This window comes from Osmerus eperlanus, chromosome 7, assembly GCF_963692335.1.
Source record: "Osmerus eperlanus chromosome 7, fOsmEpe2.1, whole genome shotgun sequence".
NCBI lineage: Eukaryota > Metazoa > Chordata > Actinopteri > Osmeriformes > Osmeridae > Osmerus > Osmerus eperlanus.
The window spans coordinates 9,745,861-9,761,777 of NC_085024.1; the positions used below are offsets into that span (position 1 = coordinate 9,745,861).

Below are 15,917 nucleotides of genomic sequence, written 5' to 3' on the forward strand. Positions count from 1 at the left end.
TTAGCGAGCCAATCCTTTATGTACACACAGAGGCCTCCAGTGTTATGAGTGTGTTTGATAACTTTGGGCTGATGTGTGACGTGGAACTTGCTCGTGATTACAAACAAAATTCATAGGATTTCATTATCGACTTCATCTGGTGAAATTCTAACTCTGAAAGCAGCCTGCTTCTTCTTCTGAAGAAGACAGTACCTAGCAATTCGAGGATCTTGGTGAGTGAAAATACAACATTGTACATTATATTTTGTGTGTCATTACTTCATCATATTGATGTTGTGGTTGCAACATTGCAATGCTTATTTTAATTCAGTTAAAGCAACCACTAGTGTGTAAACTTTCTACTGTCTATTTTGAACTTCTATAGTCCCTCCCTCTGATACCAGAAAGCTTCAGCTGTCACTGTCAGTACTAAAGTTTCATATAAGGCTTATGCTTTAGTAGGTGGTAAATCTGTCTCCCAAGTTTGTCTGGTTGACTGAATATCACACTAAAGACAGTGACATTTTAAAACCACAACTTGCATACCACAACTTACATACCTTGTAATCCTTAGAAAATGTAACACATTCAGTACAGTGACCTACCTACTCTGTTCCCATTGGAATTAGGTGTTTATACAAGGTCTTGACTCAGTCTAAACATGCCACTTTCTTCATAATTTGCTTGTCCATCAGCATTATGTCTGTAAATATATTAACATTAAAATGTATTTATTTTCATAAACATTTATGTATTTTAAGATAACTGGCTATTTTGCATAATAACGCCTGAACAATTTGCTTACTTTCTCACAACATTTGAATGTGGCATAAAAACCCTTTCCAAAGTGCTAATTCAACTATAAAGTATGTAAAACACTTAACTGTCAACTAAGCCCTTGGAATGTGCAACCAAAAGTGCTGTTTCCCTGTTTGCTCTTGTGTAGTATCTATTGGAATCGTGTGCCAGAGGTTTTAGTCACCTGTATCATATGTGCTTCCTCGCAGCTGTCAAGGGCAAGGAGCAGCAGAGGAAGATGCTGAAAGGGCTGTCGGTGTCTGACGGTGATGGCTGTTCGTTCGCCCCACTGTTGGTGTTGGAGCTGTCTTCTGATACTAAGGATGAGGCCATCTCATGGCTGCTGACCAGAATCAGGGACAAGCAGCAAAATGGAGGTACTGTTACTACTGAGCTGGACTGTATAGTACACATTTCTACTGGCCTTTGCAATGTTGGGAGTTCACAGCTGAGAGCAGAAAAGTCTAAGCTAACCCTACTCTGCTATATATATTCTGTGTCCAGGGGCAGAATTGCTGGTGCAGCAGCTATGTCCGAGTGGCGAAGGGGATGAGAAGGACAATCCCAATGTGTACCTGGTGGGAGCGCTGTTGTCAAGACTGCTGTCTGGGGCTGAGGATGTGGGCCTGTTCAAAGAGTTCAACGACGGCTCCATGAGAGGCTTCACTTGTGCTAACAAACACAACTTCACAGACTTTCAAGGTATAAGTATAGGTAGAATATGTGCATATGTCGTTATGATATACTTTATTTACACAGAAGATACTTTTAAGTGTGTAATTGCTGTTATGTCACTGTCCTCTCACTGTGTGAGTGTTTCCTGTTTTTGTCTGTGCAGGTGATGGAGACGGCTTCCTCAGCATGGCAGAGTGCCAGTACATTGTCAAGCATGAGCTGGATACCCTGAGAGCCAAGGAGGAGACCCATGTACCAGGCTATCCTAAGATGAAACTCTACCCTGGAAAGTCTCTCAGTAAGATTGTTTCTCTCTCTCTCTCTCTCTCTCTCTCTCTCTCTCTCTCTCTCTCTCTCTCTCTCTCTCTCTCTCTCTCTCTCTCTCTCTCACTCACTCACTCACTCACTCACTCACTCACTCACTCACTCACTCACTCACACCCTCACTCTCACTCTCACTCACTATAGCTATTGTGTTAAATTTGTTTCAGAAATACTGATGATTTTCAGAACAAACCTCATAAACAAGCCAAAACTAGAATATTGTCATTTGTCATACAGTTATAGAACTGACGAATGGGTTCTGTCTTCCTGTCCTAGTCCGCAGACTGCAGTCTAAGGGAGTTCTGGTCCAGGTTTTTCCCCTCCATGACAAGGAGGAACTGAAGAGGCTCTCGTTCACCTGGTACAGAAAGATCAAGCTCTCCTTTCAACCACTTGGTAAGCATTTATGAAATAACAATGTGGAATATCCTTACTACATAATACATGTAAATACATTTACATGTAAATACATTTATGGATCATGAAATGGCTAAATGCTATGACTGTTTATACTTTACAGAGTGCTAAATCTGGAATTTACTGCATGGCATATAAATATTCATAATACTTCACTGTGTGTGTATGTATTCCAGATGACATCAGACACTATTTCGGCGAAGGCCTGGCTCTGTACTTTGGTTTCCTGGAGTACTTCACTCTGGCTCTTCTACCGATGGCCTTGATCGGCATCCCCTACTACCTGTTTGACTGGGAGGACTACGACAAGTATGTGGTGTTTGCAGTCTTCAATCTGGTGTGGTGCACCGTGCTACTGGAGCTGTGGAAGCGCTGCAGCGCCTCGCTGGCATATAGCTGGGGCACCCTGAGCAGGAAGAAAGCCTTTGAGGAGCCCCGGCCGGGCTTCCACGGCCCGCTGGGCTTCAACCCGGTGACTGGTCGCGAGGAGCCGCTGTACCCCAACACTAAGCGTCTGCTGAGGATCTACCTGGTGTCGCTGCCTTTCGTGCTGCTCTGTCTATATATATCGCTCTACGTCATGATGATCTACTTCCAGATGGAGGGCTGGGCCCTCGGATTCCACGACGACCACCCGGGGTTCTGGAGCGGCATGCTACTGTTTGTCCCCAGCGTCATCTACGCTGTGGTCATCGAGATCATGAATCTGCTGTACCGCTACGTCGCCGAGTACCTCACAGAGTGGGGTGAGTCTCTGAGGGGTAGCGCTCTGTCCTGCCCCGAAGGGCATGCGGTCAATATTAAAGATTAAATACAGGTTTTTTTTGGTGGCTAAACAAATATTTGGTGTTTGGTGTGTTTACTCTTATCTTGGAATTGTACTTTTGGAAGTGTTTCATTGATTTAATTGAACTTAACCACATGGCCCTCCAAATAGTTTTTGTGGTTTTGTATGGAGATTAACTTTTAAGAGATGTTAACTTTATGATCAAGCCAAACTGTTCCGTTTCACATAGAAAACCACAGACTGGAATCGTCATATCAAAATCATCTGGTCCTTAAAGTGTTGGTGGTGAGTCTTAGATTTAAAACTGGTCAGATGGTTATTTTAAATTAACATGATTGAATGCAGTCAATCTACATTCAACCTCTGCAGTCTCTGTTTCTCTCTGCTGTCGCTGTAGCTCTGTTTAGTCACCTTTGCCTCACCTCTCTTCCTCAGTTCAACTTCTTCAACTGTTTCGCCTCGCTGTTCTACATAGCCTTTGCGATGCAGGACATGGTGCTTCTCAGACAGGTGGGTCCGTTTAGAAACACTATATGGTAGCTGTAAGGCTAGGACTAGGTCATGCTTTGTGCGAGGTACTTCCTGTAACAATATATTATGATATAATATACAGCAGTTTGCCTTCTGGAAGGTTCAAATGTAACTCAGATGCAAGACAAACATGTTTTCTTGTAAGTTCAGTAAGTATATGTAAGTTCTATGTCATGTGGCTGTAGTACTAATTGGTGTCTCCATCCATCCATCCTATTCAGTAACACGTGTAGTGTCTTTGTTGCAGAGTCTGGCCACTCTCCTGATCACATCCCAGATCCTCAACCAGATCATGGAGGCCTTCCTGCCCTACTGGCTCCAGAGGAGGCGTAATAAGAAGATGCAGCACCGGGTGAAGAAGAGGACCTTGGTGGAGCAGGAGCTGCCCCTGGCCGAGCAGGTCAAACTGGAGGCAGACATGAGCACCTACCTGGTGAGTTGGGGAGGGGGACCCGTAACATCAGGACTAAACCTATGTATGTTACCTCCAAACAGCACCAACAAGTTGCAGCAGGTACTGTTAAAAAAGTCAAATGTATTGGTCTGTATTTTCATAATAAATTATTCTTCCAGTGTTGTCACAACATTTTAGTGTTGCAGCTTGCAGGAACCATGCTAAATCAACTGAGAAATGTGCCGTAGCAGCTGTCTGTGTTTGCTTGTGACGTAGTGTCTGTGTGTCGACATGTCAGGGGACGTTCGACGACTACTTGGAGCTCTTCCTCCTGTTTGGCTACGTCAGCCTGTTCTCCTGCGTGTACCCGCTGGCCGCAGTGCTCGTGGTGCTCAACAATGCCACAGAATTCTATTCCGACGCCTTTAAGATGTGCCAGGTGTTCAAACGGCCATTCTCCGACCCTGCCTCAAACATAGGAGTCTGGCAGGTGAGACAGAGACCAGTCCAAGTCACTTGAAGGCACACAATAGAACATAAATGTTGGTGAATTGGACCTCAGTAAGATGGGCAGCTTCAAAAATTTAAAGTCTGTGATTTAATCTCACATTTTTATCATCCTCAGTACTGAATATTGGGATTGATTTGAATATGAATATTTTTCTCTCTCTCTCTCTCTCTCTCTCTCTCTCTCTCTCTCTCTCTCTCTCTCTCTCTCTCTCTCTCTCTCTCTCTCTCTCTCTCTCTCTCTCTCTCTCTCTCTCTCTCTCTCTCTCTCTCTCTCTCTCTCTCTCTCTCTCTCTCTCTCTCTCTCTCTCTCTCTCTCTCTCTCTCTCTCTCTCTCTCTCTCTCTCTCTCCTCTCTATAAGATTAAGATTGAACAAAATCTGTGAATTATTGATTTACATTTGTAAAAATAATAATAATAATTCCAACAAGAAAATAAATATTATGATAATATACTTCTTTCCCCCCCCCACAGCTTGCCTTTGAGGCGATGAGCGTGATCGCCGTAGTGACCAACTGCACCCTGATCGGCATGTCCTCGCAGGTCAAGGCTTACTTCCCCGACTCTGATGCTCAGCTCATACTCTGGGTGGTGGCCATCGAGGTACGAGACTCCATCCCCACCTCCTGTCCCTGTCAACTCTCTAACCCAGCTGCAGATACCTGCACAGTGGCTCACCTCTGAGTTTGTTAGCTCTTTCGCCTGTAAATGATTTGGTTGTGGAAGCAAGCCGGAGTTACACAGCAGGGGGCGCCAGAGACACGGCAAGGTGACTGAAGCACCATATGTAGTCATGTGAGAGAACTAAGATTATGATTACGAGGGTTTTGGTGATGATGATGGTGGTCACAGCACTGGAACGACAGTAGATCAGTATTGTAGACTGTCTGATGCGTATAGGGAGAGCAGGAGTCGGCAGAGGAGAAAGAACATCCCTGCCAGACCTGCCTAGCCAGACTTCGTCCCAGCGGTTCCAGTTAGCGCTGGCTAACATTATCGCTACTCTTTCTCAACAGGAGCATTTCAGCCTGCAGCCTCTAGAGTAAAACTCAAAATAACAAGCCCACAACATGTCCATATTTTTGAGAATTGTTTTTTTGTGTTTGTTCTGCTATGATAATGGGCTCCTCAGGGGAACCTGACGGTGTGTGGTCTCTATCTCATAGTATCACTGTACACACACTACCCCTATGGAGCTCTTTCTGATCTGAAACTAGGTCGTATTGATTCGCTGCATGTTTGATTAAATATCTATTTAGGGTACACTGCAGACCTGTAGCTGATATCTGTATCTAATACAAATAAATAGACATAGACAGTACAGTAACAACCATACAGTAACAACATGGGCTACCCTGTGTATGCTTCTTTACAGCAGTTTAGAGGCTACGTAGAGGCTATTTGTACAGGCTATACAGTATACAGAGGCTATATAGAGACTATACAGTTGAAGCTATATAGAAGTTAAATATAGGCTATATGTAGAGGCAGTAGAGATATACAGTATATATTAATTGAATTAACTCCCGTATTGGATTAATAAGGAATATATATAGTACGTTTACGATGACTACATAATAGTAATCTACGTTAAAGCGTATCTGTTGTAGTGCAACAAGGATTTGACCCCATATGTGTGTAGGGCCGTAGGCAGTACAGGGCAGGGGCCTGGGAAATACCTGCTTGTCTCCCAGCCTGGGTCAGCGTTGCTGGAGTGTGGAGCTGAAGAGCTCCAGGTCAGGAGGTTGAGTAAATTGCTCTCTCTCTGTGTCTGACTGACTGTCTGGCTTACTGTGTCTGGCTGACTGTGTCTGGCTGACTGCCTGGGTGCCTGTGTCTAGCTGCCTGCCAGTCTGATTGACTGTTTGTCTGACCGTCTGTTCTACCACGGCATGCTGCACATGACGTACTTGTTGGAGGTTGTGGATGTGTGTCTGTGTTCCGATCTGCATACCGATCATGAAAGAGAGATAAAGACAGATAACACGTGATGGGTAGAAGTGAAGAGAGGCGGATGACAGAGATGCAGTCAAAGTGACAGAGTAAAAAGGAGATATCGAGAGAGAAAGAGGGAAGTGCAGAGAGATGTGAGCTGAACCTGACTCACCAGCTGATTGGACACCCAGGCACGTTTCTCTGCACTGCTATCCAGCCAGCACACACACACACGCCATCAACTCTTCTGCTGCCCTTCTGTCTGCCTTTGCCTAGAAGCCAGGCTATTACAGACGGACAAGAATAGGAAGAGGAGATACCCAGTATGCAAAGTATACACATGCACGCGCTCTTAATATTTTGTTGATCATAACATGTATTATCTGTTCAACTATCACCTGTTCAATTTCAGTTTTGATTACATTAGTACTGAATTGTATTGAATACTGCAGGAACAGAATTCTTCTCTTTTCGCTCTCTCTCTCTTTTTCTCCCTATCCGATTGTTGTGTCCCAGCTCCTGCTCCTCATTTGTCCTGCTGTGATACCTGGGTAATTACAGTACCCGCTATGAGACACGCTTCAACGAGCAGTAACCAGGCAACAGGCCAGCCACTCACAGATAGACAGATACAGAAGAAGACTTAGAATCCGCTGCGATTGCCACACTTTGGCGCCGGTCCACCAGTAAATGAAATTTGAATTTACTTATCTGATTGTAGGTTTGTTAATCATGCGTCAGCCTCACCCTCATGGGTTTAGTCTTGGTAGACTACAGAGATGGAATAGTAGTAATGATAATGATAATAACATTTGGTTTGTTGCAGTCAAATCTGAGACATTTAAACCGACATACAGATCTACATGTTGTCTAGATCTTGGTTTTGTCACTTTCCCCAAGGTTATTTTCAGTAGCGATTCACAGAGAAATCCCATTATGCTGGTTTGCAGATAATCAGATTTGAATCCAGCAGGCCTCGCCTCACCGCGCTCCATCCGGATTCTCTGGCCTGCCTCAGGCTTTAACAAGTTTGGCACTCGGTGTACCCATATCTGCTCTCTCTGTGCCTCTGTCACTGTAAAAGCCAGAAGCATACAATACCTGGGCCTGTATTACCACTTAAACAGATACTTTATTAGGTCTGTTAATAATTTTTAAGTGTGGCGTTGGTGTCAGATCCTTATGGTTGCACTGGTCTCAGATCAGGGATTTTTAGTGAAAGAATGAAGCGGTTTTCGAGTATTGTGACAGGCTTCATTCTACTGTGACCACAGTGGCGTTATGGTGTCATATCCCTTGCTCTCTGGCTGTTATGTCTTAAGCACTGTCTGAGAATACAGTTGGCTTTTGTTTGATAACCACTTGATAACATTTCCCTCGCAGATCACACACACCAGAGTCACAAACTTTTGGCTCATAAGAAAGTCTACTTACTTTTTCAATTTTGTATCCAGAAACACTGTGATGTGTGATAGGATTAATTGGTCCATAATACCTTTTTCCAGTTTTCAGTATTTCACTGGTTGTGCATCATGATCCAGGCCTGTCGAACCTGCTGCTCCAAGTCTTCACAATTGAAACTTTGCTTACTTCAACCTGTGTTAAACTGTGCCTGAAGCTGTTCTTCTGTGAGCCATCTATTACTCAAGATGTTGACTCTGAACTTCTCTTCTGATTCTGTTGGGTCTTTAGGCCAGTCAGAATCATTTCCTGTCAAAGTTTTCTCCAGTTTCCAAGTGCCTTTTGATTTTGAAGGAAACTGGACTACCTTTTCCATGAAATAGGCCTTTTTTGCCTTATTGGGAACTTTTCTTTTAATGTTTGGCAGGTTACCACTTGCCTTTGTACAATTTGAATAAAAACAGGAAAAAGGGCGTTGTTCAAAAAATGTTGACCTATGGTCTATGTAGGTGAGTATGTGCCTTGCTGGTGCCTACCCTCCACATTAACAGTCATTAACATCCCATCCTTAGTAATCTGGCTAGTTTTCTACCTGTTAGCGTTGATTCTGACAGTCTTGCCTCAGTCACAGTGGGTTGTATCTGGTGTAAAGGACAGGGCAGTGTGTTTTGACTCAGAGAGTAGCTCTGACAGGCTGAGCCCCCTACCGCCAGCTCTGTGGCTCACACAGACACACATTTACAGACGCATACACACACACACAAGCATATCCATGCCAACCCTTTGTAGTAAAGCTCCATGCCCCCAGTCCAGTCCCCTATCTATTCCATCTTCCTAACCTGACTTAGAAACTGAATTGTGTTTCTCCTCCCTAATAAGGTGTGCGTGCATGCACACATGTAGAATGGCTTCTCCCTACCTTGTTTCCCCTAAGGCTGTGATCTCTGAAGCGTGTATTACAGTGTATTACACTGAGCCTGCCTCCAGCAATCAATACCTTAGGGGTTGGGATTGGGCTCAAAACAGTTAGTGTCCTTTCTTGATTCATTATGCTATGCTTTCCTCCCTCCCCTCTTTTCTGTCTATTATCACCCGTTTACTCTGTTATATATTCTATTTGTAGGGCTATGATTAGTAGTACATTTTTGACTTGATTAATGTTATTGTATGGACTAGACACTCAAATGAGTCTCAGCCATTAGTGTGTTATTATGGTTATCTATTATCACCAAATTTTTAGTTTGTTAATGGCGGGACAATGGCAACAACAAACGCTGTAACTGCATGCTGACACCCATTTATTCCTTTTAGAAACAGGAAGAGGCAGAATTAGACATTCCTGTCACACCATTTAAAAGATGAAATGGCAGAAATCACTCTCAATCAAATTGAAATCAAAGTGGATTTAAATGTAAGTTTTTAAATGAACAGTGTAGTGCAGTCACGGCAACAGTCTGTTGAGGTGAATACTGAGCTGATGGCACTGTTACCATAAGATTATTATAAAGAATGTCAACAGTTTTAAATATACCAGTTATTATTTTTTTTTTTTATACATGTATCCTGTTTAAGATTAACTTCACTTAAAGTAAGCCAACTCCAATTGTTTTCTTGCCTCAGTCAACGCCGAAACTAGTGGATCCTGTCCTCATGCTTTTATTGTTGTTCAATTACCCAAAGCTCATCAGAGTAATAATGACTGTCAGTAGAGGTGGAAGCCAAGTCCCAGTTTCTTGTCGTGTTCTGAAGTACTGTCATGATCAAGTTCAAGGCACCCATTTCATCAACCTCCAAGCTACTTACCGGAGAAGCACATCATAGAGGACTAATCGTTCCCTTTGATCTGTGTTCAGATCAAATACTGCAGTATTTATTACGGCTAACACATATGAATGTTTTTTCACCCAGAGGAGACAACTGGCTTAATCAAGTGGAGCGATGTAGACACTCAGACTGGGAGTAATGGAGGTGCTGTGTATACTGGCTGGCAGGTTTCCAGCTACAGTGCAGTCGCCTGGTCTAACACCCCCTTTCCCATGGGCATAGAATAGAAACACATGATCTTAAACATATTGCCGTTTTCATATTTAAACATTGACCAATACAATCTCAGATAAACATATGCCATTAAATGAGGTGAATCTACGGTATAGATATTGGTTTTGGTTCTACTGGGGCGTTTACATAATGTCACACTGGGTGTGTTGTTGTTTTGTGTCAGTTCTCTACGGTTGGGGTCATTCTCATGTTGTGTAACGTCCGTTTTCCAGATGGTCAGTAAACAGGACAAAGGAAACATGAAGGGGGTACACCAGGAGGGGAGGGGGAATGCATAAAACGATGCATTTTAATGATGTTATGGTATCACATCGAGTACATCCTTATATGTCCTCATTGACACAATCCTGTGCCTGTGTGTTGCAGCATTCCCTCCTCGCCCTCAAGTTCATCCTGACATTTGTCATTCCTGATGTCCCCAAGCACATCCAGATCAAACTTTCCAGGCTGGAGTTTGAATCTCTGGAGGCCCTCAAGAAAAAGGTGAGACATGGCCGGGGTTGAAGTGTGTTGGTTGGGGGTGGGAGGGGAGGGGCTTATTGTACCGTGTTACAAGGGCTCTCTGCTATTTTGGCAGATGTTCACCCCCTTTTACATACCTCCGAAGTAGGTCACACACACACAGTGTTCCAGTCTGAAAGGACATACAACGTCGGTCACTCGTCCTTCCTGCACAACTAAAGTAATGTTCTGGATTAAAACATTAGTATGCAACAGCTAATAAAGTACTGAAGTATGAGAAGGAGCTTTTAGGAAGCCTGACGCAAAAGCAAAGAGCACTGCAGTTAACTCTGACATGTGTATGCAGGCCCTCATTGCTTCTCCGAGAGCACTCAGTAGTTAAGATAAATGGGTTTGTAGTTAACAGTATTGATGGCTTGGTTTTGGCCTTGACATTGTAAGCCATTTTCCCAGATAGGGGCGGGACAGCTGAGTGCTACTCTAATTAGCCCAACCTATAATTTCTCAAAGAAGGGGCGGGGTAAAAGAAATATTTCACTTTGATTGGTAATGCAGTTGCTTCTTGTGTCAGCAAGCGCTGAACTCAGCCGCTTTTCATTTTAATTAAAGTTTTTTTCAAACAAGGGTTGATATGTGATTTCTTGGTTTGTGCAGAGCCAGGTTCCACGACGGTAAGTTGATAAGGCTCTGTCAAAACCGTTGCTGTGGAGTGGTCTGCAATAATCCCACACATGCAATATTGAATGACACTTTTTACCGTAATATATAACTTTAAACAGGCAAGATGCTGAATATCATCTTACTGCCGCCTGTGAGAATGTTAATGTATGTAATGGCTACATGTATTGCCTTGCCTGTTTGAGTCAATACGTTGTGTTGTGTTGTATTTGAGGGTACCTCACACAATTGTTTGCTGATTCAATATCATCTCTTTAATCCCCTCATCCACCATAACAACAGTGGTTATTTTTATAGTCCCAAAATGGCATGACCTTTTGTTAATCAGGCGGGACATGTTCTACGATAGGCCTGACCCCCCTGACTCCACCTTCGCTCTGTCCCCTCCTGGCCAGTGATCTCGGATAAATGGACAGAAGGTCTAGTACTCAGGAAGATAGACAGGCAGGCTGAAGGGCAGAAAGACAAGACATGCAGTCGATGATGGTAAGGAGAGCTGGTAAGAAGACCTGTATTCCAGGATAGGTGTGGGTGAGGAAAAGAGCTGGGCCGAGCAGGGGGCCATTTTGACTGTGCCACTTAAGTCCCCCCGTCCCCCCGCATCTGACCTGATCAATCACACAGGGCCGTGCAGTACTGAGAAGAGCAGGTGTTTTGGACAGTGGAAATCCCCTGTACCCAGTGAACTTATCTGGCTGCCCTTCACACAGAAGCCTCTCAGAGCAGCCAGTCACCAGATAAGTGGAGAGCAGTGAGTTGAACCCCTAAAACACTTGAGAAAACCACAGAATAGAGAGGAAAGTGCCTCAAAATTCATCTGAAATATCAGTAAAACTGTACTTCTGCGTCAGTGTTTTATTGTTTTCACAGCATAATTATTATCATTTCAACTATTTGTGTCACCATGAATTGGAAGGGTTAACTTTGAGCCTGCAGGCTATCAGTATAGAGTCTTGTGTGCATATAACTTATAAGCCCTTAGCAATAGATGGAAAGTCTTTCAGCCCAGCGGGTGTGTTTAGCATTAAAGCCTATTTCAAACAGTTCTCTGTGTATATCCGACAACCCCCCAAAAACAGTTCCATCCATTTATCTTTCCAACCGTGTGTGTGGGTGTCTGTGTGTCTGAAAGCCCTTGGTGTTTGTGATGATGACATAAGTTTTTAAAGCCCGGTACTGCAATGGCGCTCTGCTCCATGATCAATACTAACTTGTCGAGATAATTAGAGCAACATGGCCAGTGCGGCTGCTGGTAAACCAGAGTATTAGTCCCCAGCATGAGCCACTGACGACTGCAGGCAGCTTGGACTATGTCTCTCAGCCTAATACTGTGGTTAGGCAATACACAAATGAGTGAATCTGTCTGTCAAACCTTGAGCCTGGCTATTGTATCCTTAATCCTATCAAATTAGCTTGAGTCCACAGAACTTGTCTGTGAATCTGTCTGCTTGCTTGCTTCTCTTAACTGCCACCCAAAGGGAGATGAAGACAGTGTTTCCACCAGGATCTAGTAGATAACACAACGTCAGTCATGATCCACATAGATTTATGGATTATCTGACTCGATCAGACTCTCTCCATCCTCCCTCTCTAGATTAAGGAAATCAGTGGTTCCGCCTGCCAGATTGGCTGGACGTTGGGTCGGATCTGCCAGGCTCTACTCCTGTGGGAGGCCATATAAATTTCCCAGCCCCAAATCCTCCCTCCCCATCACTAAACAGACCCAGAATACAGAAGGCTCACATCAGCAGATCTCTCTCCCTTTATTGATCAGCCCTCTGGACTGAAACCTTAATTGCACGTAACACATTTGAACCCAGAAAGTAATTTGCCGCTGTGCGCCAGAGGCAGTGGAATGAATTGATTAAAATGTAACTCAGACCCAGATTGGAGCCTGGGGACGAGGTCTCTGTGATGTACAAAGTCGCTTAATATCTAAATAACCCAATCTCAGTGAAAAACTCCAGGTCCGTTCCGACATCCAGATCCTCCCTCATAACGGAGATGTGATGTTATTTTAAAGCCCTCGTTTCCTGTCTTAACCGACTTGAATGTGATTTCTGGCAAAATGGGATGGCAGCGGGCACAGTATTTTTTGTTAAGGCGGGAACTGTGTCTTCCTTAAAGTTAACGAGAGAACTTGCCTCACTGTTGAGTCGGAGCCTAAATGATGCGCTCCTGCTTTTCTCCAGGGATTTCTGGGACTCCCTTCAAATAACTCTTTGTAAAGAAGCATTGCACAGAACTCTTATAGTTTTTTCCGATTGCATGGACACAAAAATTTCAAATAACACATAGTTAGTGAAACCTGACACTCAAGGAGCAAAACAAGTATAAGTACATTCTCAGCCTCACACTATTTGCAAAATACTACACACAGTGTTTTGCAAATCATTAAACACACTTTTCTACATTAGACACAGAAATATAGGATTATGTCACTTAATTGCCTTTTCAAGACACTTCCTTGTAAAACGAATGGATCATAGACGGGCGTCAGGTGTACAAGCACTAAAGTGCTTAATTGTAAACATACCAATCAGTTGTAAGCACTATAAAAAGGCATCAGGTCAGTGTACCTGTCCTCATCAAAAATGGAAGGAAATGTTGCAGGGAGAGGGAAGATGAAAGGGGGAGCCCGTGGAGGAAGAGTGGTAGGGAGAGGTAGACCTGGAGGCCGTGGAAGAATAGGGCCAAATTTACAGTATCTAATGAAATTTGAACAACATTTGTTTACCATGTTGTGAACCATGGGGCAACATTGAGAGAGGCTGGACAGAGAGTTCAGCCCAACCTCAGCAGATATACTGTTGCAACAGTAATTTGGACATTTCGACAAGAGCACAGGTGAAAACTACTTTTCTCTACTGTCTCCAGTACAGTACAGTAAAATATAGCCTACTATATGCACTACATCAGTATTTGTTTTTCACCCATTCACTGCAGTCCATGATTGAAACAATGTACTGTATTTCATTTGCTGTATGCTTTCCTTTGTCTCAACAAATGTATTTGCTGTGTTTACAGTATGTAGCCTACTACAGTATTTGATTTGAAATATGTTCTGATCTTCTAAACACAATGCAACCTTTACGTAGACTGTGGAGAGTATAGTACATTTTTTCATCAGTGTGCAGTACTGGTCTTGTGTATTGTGTTTGGTCAACATATTCATGTATGTATTAAGTACTTAAGAATAGTTAGTTTAAAAGTGTTTTAAATTGTGCACCAGTGTGTAACTGGTTCAAACAGTCACATTTTATGAACCATATGTGTGGCATATGGTGACAGAATTGGGTTTTTATACATGATTGTATAGTTTTGAACAAAGTGTTTCATTTTGCAAAAGATTGGAGGTGTTCTGCTACCTGTACGTCTGGTTGTGTGAATCGTGTGTTGTTTTGACAAAGTGAGCCCTGTTTTCAAAATTGTGCATAAGCAATTGGAAAAACTGTAAATTGATTTATTGACAGAAATCTTAATTCCATGTTCGTGTTTTATTTTAGAAAATGCTGGAAGCCACGGGGATCACAAAGACAGTCCAGTGAGGAGGAGAAGAGAGGCCGCCACCACAGATACTGACTAGGCAAGGACATGCTGCTGTCCTGGGGGCCGCCACAACTAGTTTACACCACTGCTAACTGAAGAGGGGGTACTAAAGGGGGGCTGGTTGGTAAATTACTGTTGTAAAAGCATAGCTACAAACCAAATGATTAAGTTGGCTGTTGTATATCATTTAATGTAGGGCCTATGAGTGTATGGATGGGTATTACTGTAATATTAATGGTTGCAAACTGTATAGTTATATAAATCAACTCTGTAATGTCCTACCTATGGAGGAATAGCAGTTTTGGCTCCATATGTGATATGGGGGTGAACTTCTTAAGTGTTGTATCTTTATTTGAATTTGGCTAATCTCACATTGGTAAAGTGTGGCCTAATAGGTGTTTTCTTATCTCACACATTACTGTCGCTATGTGGCCAGTCCTAGGGCCTTTATAGGAATATTAGTCAGTATTCCAACCCCAGATAACTTGATCATGATACATTCACGACTGTTGACATATTTATTCGCTTACCAAAAACTCAAATCACTTTTATAGTTCTCACAAACTGCTGCAGCATGTATGATGAATTGGTTTTGAAATGGGGGGTGGAAATTAGCCTCTGGTATTGCACTCATGTCATGCACTCATTGAGAATCCGATGGAATCTTGAAACACTTTATATCAAAAGAGTAGCATGTAAGATAAGTGATCAGCATTATATGATGATCCAGTATGGTATTCAAATTGAAGCCGCACCTATAGTACAAGTGACATTGGCTATAAAATTATTTGCATAGTTTGTGCATTTTGTTTTGTAAGTTATTTGAAAATTTAGACCATGTCCTCATTAAAACAGTGCCTTTTAATGTGATGTGCTATCTATCGATCTTTGTTTTATATAGGTATATATGTACAATATGTACTCTTTATACACACAATATACAGCACTGTTTGCAATATTACCAACTTAATCAGCGTTATTGAAGTACTGTATGCCTTTGCTCAAATAAACTATAAATTGTGCTGAAAAAGAATGTTCCTGTTTATTTGTAATGTGAATCTTAATGTGGTTACTTTACCTATGCAGGGCTGTGTTTCCAGGGAGGTGGCACGGAACTAGGGGCTTAACCAAGCACTGGTTTGGTATTCCCAGAGACATACATGCTTGCGCACATGCTTTCAAGGCTGGTATGGTTACTTGAGTGGAGACGGAGTCAAGTAGCTTGTAAATCAAAGGAAGAATACCTTTCAACAGAGCACCGTCATGGGAGGGATGTTAAACCCTATCTATTTACCCAGGACATGGACAGATCAAATCCCAGATCAAATTATTTGAAACCAGGAAGTGAGATTCAACAGACCGCTGACATTTTCATCTTTAATGCAAGGTTCCTTTCATAATTTGTAATGTAATTTGAACTA

At 42.8% G+C, this 15,917-nt stretch overlaps 1 protein-coding gene across 1 annotated transcript; it reads left to right on the forward strand.

The window, feature by feature from the left end:
* Nucleotides 1–35: 35 nt before the first annotated feature.
* On the forward strand, nt 36–15,530 carry ano10a (anoctamin 10a). Its single transcript, XM_062464733.1, has 13 exons — nt 36–212; nt 987–1,154; nt 1,282–1,479; nt 1,616–1,750; nt 2,053–2,172; nt 2,370–2,939; nt 3,210–3,265; nt 3,416–3,490; nt 3,759–3,944; nt 4,204–4,395; nt 4,888–5,016; nt 10,174–10,290; nt 14,454–15,530. Exons 2-13 carry the CDS (start codon nt 1,016–1,018, stop codon nt 14,493–14,495), a joined length of 1,959 nt encoding a protein of 652 aa, XP_062320717.1. The 5' UTR covers nt 36–212; nt 987–1,015; the 3' UTR covers nt 14,496–15,530.
* The last annotated feature ends 387 nt before the right edge of the window (nt 15,531–15,917 follow it).

Bases quoted from the DNA above. Each gene is read 5' to 3' on its own strand.
- ano10a (XM_062464733.1), top strand. From the start codon at position 1,016: ATGCTGAAAGGGCTGTCGGTGTCTGACGGTGATGGCTGTTCGTTCGCC. The intron at 1,751-2,052 runs GTAAGATTGTTT...TTCCTGTCCTAG, and splicing joins CTACCCTGGAAAGTCTCTCA to TCCGCAGACTGCAGTCTAAG. The intron at 3,266-3,415 runs GTGAGTCTTAGA...TCTCTTCCTCAG, and splicing joins TGGTCCTTAAAGTGTTGGTG to TTCAACTTCTTCAACTGTTT.